At 46.4% G+C, this 19404-nt stretch overlaps 1 protein-coding gene across 1 annotated transcript in view; it reads left to right on the plus strand.

Annotated features, from left to right (window-relative positions):
* Window positions 1–19404, plus strand: part of LOC110492171 (phosphatidylinositol-4-phosphate 3-kinase, catalytic subunit type 2 alpha) — a 51715-nt gene that overhangs the window by 20634 nt on the left and 11677 nt on the right. The window contains exons 3-17 of the mRNA XM_021566244.2: window positions 1420–1520; window positions 2208–2368; window positions 8434–8554; window positions 11116–11227; window positions 11715–11794; window positions 11939–12002; window positions 12292–12438; window positions 14158–14182; window positions 14354–14600; window positions 15869–15991; window positions 16551–16718; window positions 16917–17025; window positions 17445–17587; window positions 18886–19074; window positions 19281–19374. Coding sequence (XP_021421919.2) covers window positions 1420–1520; window positions 2208–2368; window positions 8434–8554; window positions 11116–11227; window positions 11715–11794; window positions 11939–12002; window positions 12292–12438; window positions 14158–14182; window positions 14354–14600; window positions 15869–15991; window positions 16551–16718; window positions 16917–17025; window positions 17445–17587; window positions 18886–19074; window positions 19281–19374 — 1884 coding nt within the window. The remainder of the gene's footprint in view (window positions 1–1419; window positions 1521–2207; window positions 2369–8433; window positions 8555–11115; window positions 11228–11714; window positions 11795–11938; window positions 12003–12291; window positions 12439–14157; window positions 14183–14353; window positions 14601–15868; window positions 15992–16550; window positions 16719–16916; window positions 17026–17444; window positions 17588–18885; window positions 19075–19280; window positions 19375–19404) is intronic.

Consider the following 19404-nt stretch of genomic DNA (forward strand, 5'->3'; position numbering starts at 1 on the left):
TGTGTGCTTTTCTGCTGACTCACAGCAGACCAGGGAGAAGAGGTGGGATTTTAACTTGTAATTTCCTGTTGCACAGGAAACGCATTCTTAGCCCCAACTAGTTAGTCAAATTATGGGGCGTTCCTACTGCCAGTTCCCGGCAGCTTTTTCACGGCATCCAGGAATCTCTGAACTCAATTCCTAGGGGGGCCCTTTTAGTGTGTGAATGTGTGTGTAGCTTTTCCCCACTAGGAAAAATTCACTTGATAGGATTCATTGCTTTCATATATCAAAATGTGTGTGTTATTTTAGCTGCCTGCATACACCTCACTTACTTAGCACAATGCCCAGGACTAAATTAATGGAGCCTCCGTCAGTTTGTATAATGTGTAAATGTACACTCACCGGACAGTTTTTATTAGGTGCACCCTTCTAATACCGGGTCGGACCCCTCCTTTGACTACAGAACAGCCTCAATTATTCGGGGAATGGATTCTTCAAGTCGAAAACATTCCACAGAGATCTTGGTCCATGCTGATGCGATGGCATCACACAGTTGCTGCAGATTGGATGGCGGTACACCACTGCCACCAGCCTAAACCGTTGACAGCAGGCAGGATGGGTCTATGGACTCATGATGCTTATGCCAAATCCTGACTCTGCCATCAGCATGACACAGCAGGAACCGGGATTCATTGAACCAGTCAATGTTTTTCCACTCCTCACGTGTTGGTGATCGCGTGCCCACTTGTTTTTAACTGATATTAGTGGAACCCGGTGTGGTCGTCTGCTGCAATAGCCCATCCGTGACAATGATCGATGAGTTGTGCGTTCCGAGATGCCAATCTGCACTGTTGTACTGCGCTGTTATTTGTCTGTTTGTTGCCCGCCTATTAGCTTGCACGATTCTTGCCGCTCTCCTTCGATCTCTCTCACTAACGAGCGGTTTTTGCCCCCGTGACTGCCGCTGACTGGATGTTGTTTTTGTTTGTTGCACCATTCTCTGTCCAACCTAGACACTGTCGTGAGTGAAAAGCCCAGTAGGCCGGCCTTTTCTGAGATACTGGAACCGGCGCAACAGGCACCGGCGATCATACCCCACTCAGTCACTTGTTTTGCCCATTCTAACGTTCAATCGAACAGTAACTGAATGCCTGTCTGCCTGCTTTATACAGCAAGCCACGGCCTCGCGACTCACTGTCTGTAGGAGTGATCCATTTATATGAATGGGGGGGGGAGTGTATACGTGCGTAGGTCCAATTAGGTGTTAAGTTCTTACTGCAATTGTACTTTTTGTATTTAATGTGTACCTTTCCTAAACTAATACCAATTTAATTCCAGTTCCATATTAATTTAACACCAGTAAATTGTCTCACGCACCTACTTCTTCTTGTTTTGCTCACCATTTTGTACCCTTTGCTTTGTCTCATTGTCTCGCAGCACGATAAGGGAAGTGGGAAAGCACTGGCAAAGTACACCGCCCTGGAGGAAAAGGAAGCCCAGAACCTGGAAGTTGTAGCCTTCTGTGAAGACGTAGCAATGTAAGCTGTGTGTGTGTGTTCAGTATGTGTGTGTTCTGAGCACACACTTAGTACTGTGTGAGTGTACGCAAAGGAGTGTGCGCGCTCACAGTACTGTGTGTCTGTGCTGTAATTGTGTGTTTGTGTGACTGGGTGTGCAGCCTCACTCCAGTCCTTTGGGTAGAGTGATGATGTAGCTTGGCTCTGGAAATCGCTCTCCAGTGTGGTAACATAACATCACCAACAAAGCAGTGCACCACACGCACACACACAGCGTAAAAGCTGCCCCATCTACCCCCATCCCTAATGGGAAAGCCATCGTTATAGACCACTACGAGTCTTCACATGTAATTGAGAGTAATCTCGATGACAGTTCAGTAAGCGTCAATACATTAGTTCCTGAGTAAGTATTCAATTCCGTTCAGTAATGCTTTATTGGCAGAAAACGCAGTACATGTGCAGCACATATCGCCAAAGCAGAAGAGTTTTAGAAGAACTTTAGATCCCATAAGGAAGTACGGGAGGGGGAAGTTAAGTAGGAGAACTAATCACAGGTATTTAGTCAGTCTGTTATCTACTAGTTTCTGCATGTGTAATAGGCCAGCAAACTTCCAGATTTGCAAACTAAGGTAATAAAAAGTAGAGAATCAATTCTATGTAAAGGTGACGTACTAGATTTTAATTGGCTGATTTGTTTTGTTTTTTCAGACTGAGGTCAAAGTTCGCCCACGATGACCTCCACACCAACCCGGGGTACGTGCTGAGCGCGGTGATCCCCCAGAGGGACGGGGGAGGGGACAACGGCTGCAGCGTCAAGGTGTCCATCGAGATCTCTGAGTCCCAGGAGCCTGTCACTTTCACCTGCGACGGTGAGCACATATCACAACACCCTTATGAGGTTTGCTAAATTCTGAAACCTCGGTTGGAGAATTCCAGGATTCGGGCGCGAACACGTAGAGGCACAATCCTCCAAATGGGATTTCTGGATAACCGAGGGATTTTGGGAAAGTTTCTAAAATGTTCCAACCCTAACCCATACAGAGGTGCGCAGTGTCCTCAACCCTGGACCCTGGGTGTGCAGGCTGGTTGCTAAGATACCTTTATAACCATAAAAGTAGGTTATTACTACATGTAATGACCTCAAGGGGCTTCTTTAGAATGGAGCTCTCCCAGGTCTAATTGACCCAACTGCAACAAAAGGCATTTCCCCTTTAAGACAGAGCTCTTCAGATGACAGATAAGACTACTGGGCCAGAGGTCCAAAAGAGGAAGCAGCATTCTGGACAGCTAGTTTTTTTTCTTTTCCCTTTTTTTCTGGAAACACACCACATTCCCTCTCCTCACAAATAAAAGGTTGTGCCACTGCCCTGGAGCAGCTATGTCGGCCAAAGGCCTTCTCTATATTATGTTCACTCATTCGCCCACTGGGCTTTTGGTTCGATCTCTGGGGTTGCGTTGTCATTGGCTGACCCCAGGTTTGTAGCGCCGCCCCTGGATCCACCCCTCCAATGCCAGTCACTGATCTCTCTTGGCCTGGCCCAATGTGACCAAGTTCTCTAATGGAGTCTGCTCTGAACTCCCTGGGTCCTGGCAGCGAATCAACACCAGCCTTTTGTGTGTGGATTCTATCTTTCCTTAATTGCTTTTTTATTTTAAAACCAAACTGGTATTGCTTGCTCGTTCCTGTGTGTGTGTGGCCAGTCCCACTAACCCAGTCTCTCTGTAACCACACCAACTGGTCATGCTGCCTCTTCTTTCTCATGTACTGTACAGCCAGGCCTGATTCGCTGTACAGTACAGATTCCCCCCAGGGTTGTATGTTGGCAGACAGGAACAATGGCCTTCAGTTCTCTCTCTTTTAGGAGTGGGGGGAAGTGTACGGAGGGAACAAGAGCAGGCTGAAAATATATTTTCTTTCCCTCTTTCTCTTTCTTGTGTAGTAATCTGTCGCGTTTCTCTCTCGGTCTTCAGACAGGCCCCTCTGTTCCACTTCCACCAGCTTCCTAAATTTGGCGTGTGGAAAAATCTCCCGGGGTAAACAAAAACGCATTCCCAGATGACTCTTTCCCCAACTGCTACTGTTAGAGCTTCTCTGCTCTCCTCTGACATTCTTACTGTATTTAACAGCCAGACAGAGCTGAGCTAGCTTCTGTTGCTGGGGAGGGGAAAAAAAAACGATTCGTTCTTTCTTAGGCTAGAACCTGCAAGATTTAGGTTAGAGATTCCTTGCATACCTTGGCGTGGGGAGAGAGGAAACCCAGGGAACTGGCCGAGGTGGATGTCTGGTGGCTTCGAGTGTGTTGGATGTCACCTTAGTCAAAGCCCTCGTTTTTAGCTCTGTCTGCTGCAGTTCTCTGATCTGAAAGGCCCCGCTCTCTTTGTCTTGTGTTCTCTCTCTTGCCATCATACTGTCTCTCTCACTGTCTTGCTTTCCCTTATGTTCTCTCTCTTGCTATGTTGCTCTCTTTTTTTTCTCTTTAACTGCCTCTTTAAATGTGATGAAGAAGTAGACAGTAAAATGCAGAAATGGAGTTGTTTAAATTCCTCGTATTGATGATGAGAAATGCAGTTGTTCCTGTCCCCGTTGGTGCTGAGGTAATACATCTGGGTTCTGCTTTGCCCTGGCAGGATCGCCCTGGACCTGGCCCCTTCCTGGCAGCTGATTGGATGTGAGCCCTCAATTGACATCACTCATTGGCTGGGTATTCAAGTGCTAGCTAATGAGTTGCTAGCGTCCTGCTGTGTTTCGAGACTAGTATTGTAATCGTAGACACCAGTCCTGCCCTAAAAATTGTCAGACTCCAACCACCCTAGTCATAGACTGTTCTCTCTGCTACCGCACGGCAAGCGGTACGTACTGGTCCAAGAGGCTTCTAAACAACTACCCCCAAGCCTTAAGACTACTGAACATCTAATCAAATGGCAACCCAGACTACTTGCATTGCCCCCCCCCCCCCCCTTTTACACTGCTGCTACTCTCTGTTATTATCTATGCATAAGTGACTTTAATAACTCTACCCACATGTATATACACTGCTCAAAAAAATAAAGGGAACACTAAAATAACACATCCTAGATCTGAATGAATGAAATATTCTTATGAAAAAAAAAATTCTTTACATAGTTGAATGTGCTGACAACAAAATCACACAAAAATGATCAATGGAAATCAAATTTATCAACCCATGGAGGTCTGGATTTGGAGTCACACTCAAAATTAAAGTGGAAAACCACACTACAGGCTTATCCAACTTAGATGTAATGTCCTTAAAACAAATCAAAATGAGGCTCAGTAGTGTGTGTGGCCTCCACGTGCCTGTATGACCTCCCTATAACGCCTGGGCATGCTCCTAATGAGGTTGCGGATGGTCTCCTGAGGGATCTCCTCCCAGACCTGGACTAAAGCATCCGCCAACTCCTGGACAGTCTGTGGTCCAACGTGGTGTTGGTGGATGGAGCGAGACATGATGTCCCAGATGTGCTCAATTGGATTCAGGTCTGGGGAACGGGCAGGCCAGTCCATAGCATCAATGCCTTCCTCTTGCAGGAACTGCTGACACACTCCAGCCACATGAGGTCTAGCATTGTCTTGCATTAGGAGGAACCCAGGGCCAACCGCACCAGCATATGGTCTCACAAGGGGTCTGAGGATCTCATCTCGGTACTTAATGGCAGTCAGGCTAACTCTGGCGAGCACATGGAGGGCTGTGCGGCCCCCCAAAGAAACGCCACCCCACACCATGACTGACCCACCGCCAAACCGGTCATGCTGGAGGATGTTGCAGGCAGCCAAACGTTCTCCACGGCGTCTCCAGACTGTCATGTCTGTCACATGTGCTCAGTGTGAACCTGCTTTCATCTGTGAAGAGCACAGGGTGCCAGTAGCGAATTTGACAATCTTGGTGTTCTCTAGCAAATGCCAAACGTCCTGCACGGTGTTGGGCTGTAAGCACAACCCTCACCTGTGGACGTCGGGCCCTCATACCACCCTCATGGAGTCTGTTTCTGACCGTTTGAGCAGACACATGCACATTTGTGGCCTGCTGGAGGTAATTTTGCAGGGCTCTGGCAGTGCTCCTCCTGCTCCTCCTTGCACAAAGGCGGAGGTAGCGGTCCTGCTGCTGGGTTGTTGCCCTCCTACGGCCTCCTCCACGTCTCCTGATGTACTGGCCTGTCTCCTGGTAGCGCCTCCATGCTCTGGACACTACGCTGACAGACACAGCAAACCTTCTTGCCACAGCTCGCATTGATGTGCCATCCTGGATGAGCTTGCACTACCTGAGCCACTTGTGTGGGTTGTAGACTCCGTCTCATGCTACCACTAGAGTGAAAGCACCGCCAGCATTCAAAAGTGACCAAAACATCAGCCAGGCAGCATAGGAACTGAGAAGTGGTCTGTGACCTGCAGAACCACTCCTTTATTGGGGGTGTCTTGCTAATTGCCTATAATTTCCAGCTGTTGTCTATTCCATTTGCACTATTCCCCTCAGGTTCTCTGTACCGGTGCCCCCTCAGGTTCTCTGTACCGGTGCCCCCTCAGGTTCTCTGTACCGGTGCCCCCTCAGGTTCTCTGTACCGGTGCCCCCTCAGGTTCTCTGTACCGGTGCCCCCTCAGGTTCTCTGTACCGGTGCCCCCTCACGTTCTCTGTACCGGTGCCCCCTCAGGTTCTCTGTACCGGTGCCCCCGCATGTTCTCTGTACCGGTGCCCCCGCACGTTCTCTGTACCGTTGCCCCCGCACGTTCTCTGTACCGGTGCCCCCGCACGTTCTCTGTACCGGTGCCCCCGCACGTTCTCTGTACCGGTGCCCCCTCACGTTCTCTGTACCGGTGCCCCCTCACGTTCTTTGTACCGGTGCCCCCGCACGTTCTCTGTATCGGTGTCCCCGCACGTTCTCTGTACCGGTGCCCCCGCACGTTCTCTGTACCGGTGCCCCCTCACGTTCTCTGTACCGGTGCCCCCTCACGTTCTCTGTACCGGTGCCGCTGTATATAGTCTCGCTATTGTTATTTTACTGCTGCTCTTTAATTATTTGTTCCTTTCTTTTTTTATGTTTTCTTCTTAAAAAAATTGTTGGTTACGGGCTTGTAAGTAAGCATTTCACTGTAAGATCTACACCGGCTGTATTCGGCGCATGTGACATAACATTTGGTTTGATTCGATTCTCCCGCTTTAGACCAGACCCAGCCCCCAAGCACCTACGTTGGTGTGCGTGTGTGACCACGCAAGTCGCAAACATTCCAGCACCATGTGTGAGTTCGTAGCGACACGCAAGAGGGCTTTTTTTCAACACACACTCTCCGGAATGCCAGCCTGGTCCCAGATCTGTTTCCGCTGTCTTGCATCCTCCAATGGCCATAAGAGGCAAGGCAGCACAAACAGATCTGGCAACATGCTCCCAAAATGCCCTCTCTTCAGTTGTTGACCAGTTAGCCTCACAGGGATCCTTAGAAAGCCACCTCACAGCACCCAGCCACTACCAAGATGTGACCAATCATAACGCTCTCTAAATTCACCAATGGGCCTTCTAGTATTGAATCCTTAATACTAAGTCCAGTCCATTCCTCTGTAGGGTGTGGGGTTGTTATTGCTGGAGAGCCCGGGGTGGTCTGTGTGTGTGTGCTGGCATCAAATGGAGGAAAGAACCCCCCCCCCCCCCCCCCCCCCCACCCCTTAGAAGTGGCAGAACAATCTGTTTTGTGTCAGGTTACACATGCACTGCACACACACAGTCACATACACACGTTTCATTCTCTGCCAAATATTTCCCAGGAAACATGCCCATGTACACGAACATGAGGCTTTTCCAATAACACAGTATCGTAATGCAGCCTGAGATCATTCCCTGAAACGTTTTAATTCGATTTACGATCGGGGAGATCAAATTAGCCTGGTCTCAGATCTGTTTGTGCCGTCTTGCCAACTCATATACGCTCATTGTCAAACATTTCAGAAACTGGAAACACTTATCTCCCTCACTAGCTTTAAGCATCAACTGTCAGAGCAGCTCACAGATTACTGCACCTGTACATAGCCCACCTATAATTTAGCCCAAACAACTACCTCTTTCCCTACTGTATTTATTTTATTTATTTATTTATTTTGCTCCTTTGCACCCCATTATTTTTATTTCTACTTTGCACATTCTTCCACTGCAAATCTACCATTCCAGTGTTTTACTTGCTATATTGTATTTACTTTGCCACCATGGCCTTTTTGCCTTTACCTCCCTTATCTCACCTCATTTGCTCACATCGTATATAGACTTGTTTATACTGTATTATTGATTGTATGTTTGTTTTACTCCATGTGTAACTCTGTGTCGTTGTATGTGTCGAACTGCTTTGCTTTATCTTGGCCAGGTCGCAATTGTAAATGAGAACTTGTTCTCAACTTGCCTACCTGGTTAAATAAAGGTGAAATAAAATAAATTGTCACGCCAGTGACAAGGAGTGGGCGAGACGGCACCTACAGATCTCGGACCAGGTTAGGTATGAATATAGTTTGACTTGAACCACCCACACTGTAATCCCATCTGAGAGGACCTTCGCGATATTGTTTTATGAAACCTCTATCTGGCCAATTGTTGACTCCTTTTTTCCCGTGAGCGATAGTTTCTGACTCGTTTCGTTGAGCCTCTTGGACTTGAATTCATTACTTTATTGGGTGGATCAGAAGCTCTTCATTCCTCGTTTAGTGAGCATCTTGCTGCTTCTCCTTCTCCTACCTGTGGCCTAGAGGTGGACAAACGGCACCTTGTTTTATTAGTGTGGTGGCGTCCTTGTGTTCACCTGTCCAATCATGTGTAATCAGTGATTCCTTCAAGGAAGGAAGGATGCACTTTTAAGGAAATTGAACGGGGGACTTTGTATGCCATTGTGCTTGCTTTAACTCTCACTCACTCACTCTCTCCCCCCCTCCTCCTCCTCCCTTAGTGAGTTCTCCTGTTGAGCTCCTCATCATGCAAGCCCTGTGTTGGGTCCACGATGACCTCAACCAGGTGGACATCGGCAGCTACGTCCTCAAGGTCTGCGGCCAAGAGGAGGTGCTGCAAAAGTGAGTCGCGCCCATATGCGCAAAGTCTCTCACTCAGACACACACACACACGCACGCACACACACACACACGCACACACACAAATGTAAAACCCTGGCCTCCACATTTCCCACAATCCTATAAGCACACACACAACCACACACAACCCCAACGCTGACACCTGCGTTTCCCCTCAATCCTGCCTCTTAAGTGTCCTCTCGCCCTCGCAGAGAGAGGAGAAGAGGAGTGAGAAAACAATATCAACAAGCTCACTGCCAACATTCCTCAAGCAGGGAGCCATTTTTCTTTAATTGTGTTAGGAAAATGTTTCCTTTTGGCCGTTTTGCCAGTTCTGTTGCAAAAGCAACAGTCAGGAGGGCAGGGGCTGCTATTACTAATTAAGAACAGAGGGATTGTGCAAAAGGAGGTTTTCTTTTAAAGACTTCTTTGGCATAAATCCTCTTAGGTAAAGTGTGTGTGTTGGTGATGCGCCGGGTTGACTCATAACCTGCAGTTATATCCGCGGGCCCGGCAGGTTTAGGGTCGTGAAATATTATGCTGCTGAAGGGGTGCGTGGGTGTGGGTGTGGGTGGGTTGAATAAAGAGAACTCTGCATTATACATGTGTCATTCTTGTGCAATTCATACCTAGGCTACATTTTTATTCCATTATTTATCTCTAGCGTTAGGCCCTGAAGTTTAAGCTTACGCACTAACTACGTGCGCCAAATACACGGCAATTGCCAAGTGCTTTTGGGAACTTGGGCAGAAAATGTTGACTTCGATCCACTGAGGGAAAAAAAGGACAATGTTGGAGTTGAATTCAATTTATTTTTAATTAAAAAATAAAACATTTAAAAAATGGGAAAATAGTGAGGTTGAAAATAGAGAGAAGGGAGGGCCAGAACAGTAGCCTAATGTTTGGGAAATATGTTGTGTGTGATTTGTGAGGCGCTATACAAATTCGACAGTCACAAGACGGGGACTTCAAGTTTGGTACGTCAAGGGACATGTACTGTTCAGATGGGTTAAATGGAATAGTAACTGAAGTCTGGACGCTGACTGTAGGCTATAACCTTTCACATAGCCTAATATATTATCTCCGGCAGCATTAAGCACGTTGTTTCAGTAAAATGATACACCAAATGTACATTTTCACTCGGGAACAGGAGTGGAGAAATACGATTTGATTTATTTCAGCGTCTTGAGAGAATGAATGTGTGGTTAGGGACTGTCTGTAAAGTTGCCATCTTTATCAGCGTCATAAAAGCTGATTTTAGTATTACGACCACATAAAATATGCATCCAAGCCAAACTGAAATCTTATCAGGAACATGTTGGGTCACAGCTTTTAATTCCTTTAAAACCGGTCCAACTGATGTTTGGATGGAAAATCATTCCCATTATTTTTATTTTTTTTGTTATTGCATTTTCTCCACGGTCCTTCAATGTCTTTGCTGCAGGAGAGAAGAAGAGATGAATGAGAAATGTACCAATGTCAACTAGATTGAAGCATGCGTTCTATGACATGTATTTTCTGGTGAGCAAGGGTTTATTTAGTGTTCCAGGGCAACAAGTAATGACAGAAGAGAAGCTGCATGTATCTAATTATAGTTGACTAACAAATAGTCTACCAAAGTGTTGAAAATTATAAGCAGAAAAATAGGCATATCTAAATTGAGCTTGAAAAAAATCCTACGTCCTCGACAAAAAATTGTTTGGGTGCGAGCCTCAGGTTTTCACTTTATCTAATATAGTCAGGCGGTTATGGATGGGTTATTAACAATATCGGGCGGCTGCGGGTGAACAAATAGCTGACCCGCGTAGCGTGTGTGTGTCTTTCTGTGTGTGTTGCTTGCATGCACTACATTTTTAGAGACTTGGGTCAGTTTCGCTTTGTGTCGAGCTACAAATTCCCCACTGTGTTTATCTCTACTCTCCCGGCCTTGTCTGGTCTTGGCAAGCCCTCAGAAGGTCTTGGAATGTTTCCATTGCTCCCAGCCCCCGCTAAGCATAGCATCTCTCTCGGGTCAGGTCCCCCTCTGGCCCTTTAGATTCAACTCTTTAACTTTAAGTGGGTTTTAAGTGTTTAGTTCTAAGTTAAACTTGGGTTTAATGTCCTTGTGTACACCAACGGCCTTAACCGATAAATCTGAATTACTATGGCCTAGTTCCATTTGGCCTACTTCCTCACCATTGAACACCATTGATTCGAAAGGTTAGAGTAGGTGGAAACCAGAAGACGGACGTTCCATCATAACCTATTGGAAGACTAGTTGGAGCCACTACCATATTGCTGACTCGTCCCTTTTCCCATAATTTGAGATCTATGAACACCAAAAGGATAGGTGGTAAGGGCTTGGGGCTAAGTGCTGAAACGGAACTGGGCTCATTCCTCACAATGTTCTGAGCATAATGCTATAACTGCTGGGTGTTGTTCATGAAATAAAAACAAACTTGTGCATTTCTTATTGGACCAAATCCAGGTTGTCCCTTTGTTTCCTTCTGTTTGGTACCTAATGTGCAAGACCCTGATATCATATTTGACCTTAGACCACCTGTGGCCCTGTGTCCTCTCCATAGTAAGCACAGCCTGGGCAGCCACGAGTACGTACAGAACTGCAGGAAGTGGGAGGCAGAGATCAAGCTCCAGCTGCTCTCACAGAGCACCATGAGAAGGGATCTGGCACGAACGGTAAGACCCAAACCAACCAACCAACCTACCAATCAGTGATGTAGCACTTTGATGTGTGTTTTAAAGCTCAAAAGTAGCATAAGACCAGCTAAAGGTCAACGGCCTGGAGGAAAGTTAATGAAATAGACAGACAGATGTCCAGAAAAGAAGACTTGCAGGGAGACGGGCAGGGAGACGGGCAGACAGGCTGGCTATCATAAATACCTTGTTAAAGCAAACATTCAAGAAATACTGACCTTATTGGTAAGACCGACCCACGCCATTTGAAACCTAGCAGTGTCAGGCCTGTAAGTTCAAGGTTCTTCCCATACACTTCAAAAGCGTGTACACTTCAACAGTGCCGTCGTTCACCGTCAGATGCAATCATATTAAGACCTTTCATCAAAAGCTTGTCAAACTGCACTCCAGAAATGAGCCGACTTTGAAACCCTAGTGTGATTTTGAGGGCGGCCGCAGTGAAATGTCATGGTTTGTTGTGCGCACGCAGGCGGAAGACGACACCTCTCAGGTGGACTTGGAGAGGCACTTGGGCCAAGTGGAGAGGCCGTTCAAGGAGAACGTCACCAGGTAGGAACATGCCTTTCTTTTTGCTCCTTATCGCATCATCTTAGCCATTGTCTGGAGCCAAACATGGCCATCTAGAATTCCCGATAACGGCTGAGATTTCTGTGATTGGATCATTCTCTCTCTCTCTCTCTCTCTCTCTCTCAGACAAGGCCTGGCCGACTATCTGGAAGGCTACCACAATCAAGTCAACATCTGCCTGCAGAATGAGGTAGCTTATGAAGTTAATTCACGTCTTTGACACTGAACTGAAGACCCTAAATGTTTCTGTGATAGCGGATGTGTGTGATGGTTGTGGTGTAAAATTGCTATCAGGCGTTGAGTAGTGGTTGTTCATTGTGTGCGTATAGTTCACACATGCTTGCGACAGGCCTATAAATTCCTGGATGACATGTGCTCTATAAATGGCACATCTGTTTCAAGAATCACTTGAATTGTTGAGTAACCGAACAGAGATTGTGTACACACACACACGAGACAATGACTTTGTTCTATCTCAGAGCACCCAGTATAAGACGGTGGATCGGGTGGTGCAGACAGTGAAGAACCTCTGCTGTGCCCTGGACGAGGTGGAGACGCAGGCCATCACAGAAGCAGTGAGAAGGGTTAAGCGTTCTGTCAACCTCCCCAGGACACGCTCGCCAGAGGTGGGTCCAATCATGTATAACCATTCTATGAATATATAAAGGTGCAGTACCAGTCAAAAGTTTGGACACACCTACTCATTCCAGGGTTTTTCTTTGTTTCTATTGTCGACATTGTAGAATAATAGTGACGACATCAACACTATGAAATGACACATAGTAGTAACCAAAAAAGTGTTAAACAAATCTAAATGTATTTTATATTTGAGTTTCTTCAAATAGCCACCCTTTGCATTGATTACAGCTTTGCACACTCTTGGCATTATCTCAACCAGCTTCATGATGTAGTCACATGGAATGCATTTCAATTAACAGGTGTGCCTTGTTAAAAGTTAATTTGTGGAATTTCTTTCCTTAGTGCGTTTGAGCCACTCAGTTGTGTGGTGACAAGGTAGTGGTGGTATACAGAAGATAGCCCTATTTGGTTAAAGACCAAGTCCATATTATGGCAAGAACAGCTCAAATAAGCAAAGAGAAACGACAGTCCACCATTACTTTAAGACATGAAGGTCAGTCAATATGTAAAATTTCAAGAACTTTGAACATTTCTTCAAGTGCAATCGCAAAAACCATCAAGCAGTATGATAAAACTGGCTCTCATGAGGACCGCCAAAGGAATGGGAGACCCAGAGTTACCTCTGCTGCAGAGGATAAGTTCATTAGAGTTACCAGCCTCAGATTGCAGCCCAAATAATTGCTTCACAGAGTTCAAGTAACAGACACATCAACGTCAACTGTTCAGAGGAGGCTGCATGAATCAGGCCTTCATGGTCGATTTGCTGCAAAGAAACCACAACTAAAGGACACCAATAAGAAGACGAGACTTGCTTGGGCCAAGAAATACGAGCAATGGACATAAGACCGGTGGAAATCTGTCCTTTTGGTCTGATGAGTCCAAATTTGAGATTTTTGGTTCCAACCGCCGTGTCTTTGTGAGACGCAGAGTTGGTGAACGGATGATCTCCGCATGTGTGGTTCCCATCGTGAAGCATGGAGGGGGAGGTTTGATGGTCTGGGGGTGCTTTGCTGGTGACACTATCTGTGATTTATTTAGAATTCAAGGCACACTTAACCAGCATGGCTACCACAGCATTCTGCAGCGATACGCCATCCCATCTGGTTTGCGCTTAGTGGGATCATTTGTTTTTCCACAGGACAATGACCCAACACACCTCCAGGCTGTGTAAGGGCTATTTCACCAAGAAGGTGAATGATGGAGTGCAGCATCAGATGACCTGGCCTCCACAATCACCCAACCTCTACCCAATTTAGTTGGTTTGGGATGAGTTGGACCGCAGAGTGAAGTAAAAGAAGCTATATAGTGCTCAGCATATGTGGGAACTCTTTCAAGACTGTTGGAAAAGCATTCCTCATGAAGCTGGTTGAGAGAATGCCAAGAGTGTGCAAAGCTGTCATCAAGGCAAGGCAACATTGAAGAATCTCAAATATAAAATACTTATTTGGTTACTACATGATTCCATATGACATCCATTTGATATCTTTGCTATTATTCTACCATGTAGAAAATAGCAAAAATAAAGAAAAACCCTGAAATTAGTAGGTGTGTCCAAAATTTTGACTGGTACTGTATGTCTATTGGTTGGTCACTTCTACCTGTCTCTGTCTTTCTGTGTCTGTGTCTCACTGCAGTGATAGGGCGTAGGATAGTTTTACAGGGGCTGTAATTCTGGCAGTTATCATATGTGTACTTCTCTATCTTAGGTGGGCTCCAAATCCTCGGCAAATGGTGAGTCCTACAACAACCAGTCACATTTTTCACACACATCAAAAATTTGACACCGCAATATGACTTTGATCAGTCCATAATCGCACACAGTGGGGCAATTCCTGCTTCCATAAATCAACAACAAAAACAGTTAAAATAATTTGAGCTCACGTAACCCTCTGACCCATCCAGGTCACCTCAGCCCCGTGGAGGAGTGCATGGGCTTCCTAACGGACGCTGTCTACGACCTGGCCAAGCTGTACTTGCGCTCCTTCTGCCCCGTCTCCTCCTCTTCCCCCGACCCCTCCTCCAACTCCCAGCATACCGAGGGGGAGTCTGCTGCGGAGGGGCGTGGCAGCAAGGAGGCCTCGGGCACCACGGACCATCTGCAGTTCACCCTGTTTGCCATGCACGGCATCCCCGCCGTCTGGGTCAGCAGGTGTGTGTACCCCCAGTCCAATATACCATTTTATGTTTTCTGGATTGCAGTAAGGAAGACAACTGAGACTATAGTTTCCACCTTTTTAAGAATGACTTGACCTCAGAACTGATACTCTTGTTGTCTTGCTCCTCCGTTGTTTCTCTCCGTGTCTTATTTCCCCATCACTGTATCCAATTCCACCAAGGCTTTAATCTATTTATGGTGTCTTTCTGTCTGGAATAGACTTGAGCCAACCTTTCCATTCAGTGAGCACAATCTTGCACGACTTGGGGAGTGGCACATTTTGTGACTGTCTCACTCCAGGGTTGTGTTCAATTTGGTTCACAACAGAAAGAGCTTTAAAATGTTTTGCAACGGAAAACAACAATGTGCGTTTCTTATTAGACGCTTATTGGACGTTTCTTATAGTACCTCCCTGTTTCAGTCACTTTTTTTCCGTTTGGTGCCTAAAAAAAATCCAGGCTTGATGGGAGAGGGCGAGGTCCAAAATGCCACTGTAAAACGCCGTCCAGGACCCAAGTATTTTTATGGTTGGCAGATGACTGCTTCAAAAAGAGAGGATCTGGTTAATAACAGGCTGTTTCTTTCTGCCCGTCATCCATAGGGCCTCGTCCAAGAGCTATTTTTAGGAGATATGGAAAACATTTTTGAGCACCATACCAAAGGAGGCCCGAAAATATTTATCCCATATCACAAGGCCAGAAGTGCTCCCTTGAAAATGTTTAGTCCCGAACGAACAGCTACTCTGTGTTCCCAAATTATTTCATGGCTGGAATCGTCCCTCGTCATCATGGCTTGAGTGCTTTGCTCTTTTGTGGCTAGCGTCCTATGACAAACACGAATGCAAACACACACACACACACCATCTGTAGGCACAGTGATGCATCATGTCACCAGCGACAGGGGAGGCACGCATACCATGCTGTGTCGAAGCACAAGACTGATGGCATTGAGCAATAAGAAATATTTTGGAATCCCAAATGGTTCACTGCCTGGTATTGTGCTCATCAAATGCAATGTCTTTCATAATGTGAAAGAAATGGAACTGTTTAAATAAGAGGAGCCAACTTTAACAAAATCTGCATTTGATAAATGGTTCTGAGAGCTCTGTTAGTGGTGTATTAAAGAATGCACGAGTGTGGCTTTATTAGGTACAGAGGACGACTGTTTGTTATGGACAAGAGTCTATTCTCTCTCTGTACATAGATGGGATTTTAACTTGTTCATTCATAATTTGTTCATTTCTTGCTCCCTTCTTTTTGCAGCTATGAGAAGTACTACCTGATGTGTGCTCTGACTCACAACGGCAAGAACCTGTTCAAGCCCATCCAGTCCAAGAAAGTGGGCACCTACAAGAGCTTCTTCTACCACATAAAATGGGACGAAATGTACGTGACTCACTACCCTCTAGCCATAGAAATACAATGGCTAGTTATAATAGTTTTTATGTTGAATTATGTGCCTCTACCTTTCACGTTTGCCTCTTTAGGATCAAAATGTAGACTAGGATCAAATGTTCTTCGCTTTCTGTCATGCAGGCTCCAACACAACCACGTAGCATGACAGTAATACAAAACTGATAGCCAAGACAAGGCGAGGTCTGTTGTTACCCATAATCAGTGTATCGTTCAGCCTATCACTGGATACAATTACGAGTAGATAGATAGCAGATTCCACTTGCAGACACTTTGATCCAAAGCATCTTGCAGGACAGTGAGGGATGCTGTACGTGTTTTTGTATGTGATCCTTGCGGGAATTGAACCCTCATTCCAACTGAGCCACAAACCGTATGATGATGATGATGATCTAAGAATCTACTTGCAAGCGAGTGGGAATACAGACTCATAAGCTATGCAAGTTCATACTTATTCACTATTCTCACTCCGATTCCCTCTCCATTTCCCACTCCGATTCCCACTCCTATTTACACTCTTCCCTCTTTCCAGGATCAACTTTCCAATGGCGGTGTCCCTGCTTCCATTGGAGTCGATGCTGACTCTCTCCCTCTTTGGGGTCCTGAACCAGAACGCCAGCGGCTCCCCAGACTCCAACAAACAGCGCAAGGGACCAGAAGTGCTGGGCAAAATCTCCCTGCCCCTATTTGACTTCCGACGGTGATGCGCAACACGTTTTCAGTAGTGTGGTTGACTGTGCAATTGCTGTTTGTGTGTTTGTTGTGTTGTATGACATTCGAAATGAGTGTATTTCAAGAGTTGATTGTGTTAATAGCTGTCTATTGGGGATTCAGAATGTTGGGGTGTTTTGTGTGTGTGTAGCTTTGTATGCTAATGCTTATGCGTGTGTTTTTCCAGGGTGCTGGCGAGGGGAACCAAGCTGCTGTGTCTGTGGACCTCTCCTCAGGCTGCCTCTGCTGCAGCCGGGATCCGGAGGAAGAACCTGGCCGAGAGGATCATACTGCAGGTGACTCCACGACTGTACACAGCAATACTGTACCCATAGAAAATTAATAGAGCGGGCCTTTGCCGTCCAAGTCAATGTTCTGCGATTTTCTTGTGTGTAGGTCCTGTTCAAATGCAAATCTTCCCTCCCTTTTTCAAAGCAATCAGTGATTCAACACAATTGGACAGGTGAAGCCAAGCACCTGTTCAATCGTGTTAGATCAGTTTTAACCTCAAGCAAAATTGAAGAAAAAGCTTTTTAATTTTTTTATTTTTTACTTCAAACATTACCCAAAGTCTCTCTTACACAGTCCCCTATCTCAAACACATTTCCCATTTTGTGGTGACCTAATGTTTGTGTACCCATGCAAGTTTGTGTGTCTGCCTAACCATTCCATGACACCCCCCCCCCCCCCCCCCCCCCCCCCCCCTCCCCCCCAGGTCGACTTCCCCAGCCCAGCAGTGGACGTGCTGTACGTGGGGCCCCAGGAGAGCCCCTGCCCTGACCCCAACACCCTGGAGGAGCTGGACCCTGACCTGCGCCGCCGGGTGGAGAAACTTTGCAGCCGAGCCTCTACCTTCGGGTACTGTGTCTGTCGTCATGATATAATACATGCGTTATGATGACACAAACTGTTATGAACCTTCCTTCTTAAGGCCCTACATATCACAATCATAATTATGACACAGCAGTTGTCATAAACCGTCATGGCAGCTAGTGTCTCACGGTTTATGACATCTGCTATGTCATAATAAGAAGGAAGGTTCATAACAGTGATATGTAGGGCCTTAAGAAGGAAGGTTCATAACAGTGATATGTAGGGCCTTAAGAAGGAAGGTTCATAACAGTGATGTGTAGGGCCTTATGAAGGAAGGTTCATAACAGTTTGTGTCATAACTTTGTCACGTCTGTTGACATAAGCTGATACCAGCTGCCATTATGACAACTGTTATGTCATTATTATAATGGTGTTATGTAGTGCCTTATGAAGGCTTTATCCCCAAATTACTCTCCAGTCCTCCCAGACCATAGATGTCTGTTCTCATTTCAGTGTCTGTTCCCCCAGACGTTTAACTGTGGGCATATAAATACCCACTTAAACCCACCCCAGGCTGCCAGCCAGATTCATGACCCTTTTTCCCAGCCTCCACAGAGAGCAATTTCTTCTAAAGCGCTAATCCCTTTTACTTTCTCTGAGCTTTCTCTCATTTACTCCGATTTATAACCATATGGTTTTGCCTTCTGTTTTGTTTGGGTGTATTTCCGAGTCCTAAAGGTTATCTCAGAACCAGAGCTAACCTGAAAGGCTGTCCACAGCATAGCCTGTAGACCAGGGGTTTCCCAAACTGGGGGCACGTTTTGGTTTTTTGCCTGAGCACTACACAGCTGACTCAAATAACCAAGTCATCAAGCTTTGATTCTTTGAATCAGCTGTGTAGTGCTATGGCAAAAACCATAACGTGGCACCCAGAGGTGTCCCCAGGACCTGTGTCATCAGAGGGGATGAGCATTATATGAACTGTTGGTGGGATTTGTGGCAAGAGAGTGCTGCACTGCCGTCTATCGTACAGCTTTCATTCATAGTGTTCATTACCACACCGTAGCAAAATGTTTTGCAATGGAAAACAAACACAAGCGCTTCTTACTGGTCAAGTATTGATAGTTCCAACCCATTTGACTTTGCTTCAGACCCTTTTTTGGTGTTGTTTCGTGCCTAACTGAACATGACCCAGATGGTGATGACCATAAATTACATATAGAATCTGAAGAAAGTGATTTCTAATAGGGTCTCTGTTGTAAGAACCCTGTCAGCGGTAGCAGTGGTCTATGTTCTGACTCACCGGTATCACCCCTCTCTCTCCTCCTCCCTCCCAACCCCAGGTTGACGCGGGCTGACCGCCAGCTGCTGTGGGACCAGCGGCACCACTGCCGAGCCCACACCCACAGCCTGCCCAAGGTGCTGGCCAGCGCCCCCAGCTGGGACTGGGGCAGCATGGCTGAGATTCACGCCCTCCTCCACAACTGGCCCTCACTCCAACCCGTCTGTGCCCTGGAGCTGCTCGACTCTAAGTACGTGTGGTGGACACACAGACACAGAGAGAGAGGCAGACACACACTCAAACTTGATTTTAAGCTGTGGTCAATAGAAACCTGCGGTAGATAAGTCGTATTTGTAAAGTGGGAGGTGTGCGAGTTGACGTTTACGTTTTACGTGAGTATGTAGGTTAAAGGTCACCCTCAAGTTTGACCTGCCTGTCTTGCTCTCTGTCCTGCAGGTTTGCTGACACAGAGGTGAGGAGTGTGGCTGTCAGCTGGATCGAATCCAGCAGTGATGACGAGTTGGCCGACTACCTGCCTCAGCTCGTGCAGGTGAACAGTCTGTAGTACACACATACACAG

This window comes from Oncorhynchus mykiss, chromosome 2 (genome assembly GCF_013265735.2).
Source record: "Oncorhynchus mykiss isolate Arlee chromosome 2, USDA_OmykA_1.1, whole genome shotgun sequence".
Taxonomy (NCBI): domain Eukaryota; kingdom Metazoa; phylum Chordata; class Actinopteri; order Salmoniformes; family Salmonidae; genus Oncorhynchus; species Oncorhynchus mykiss.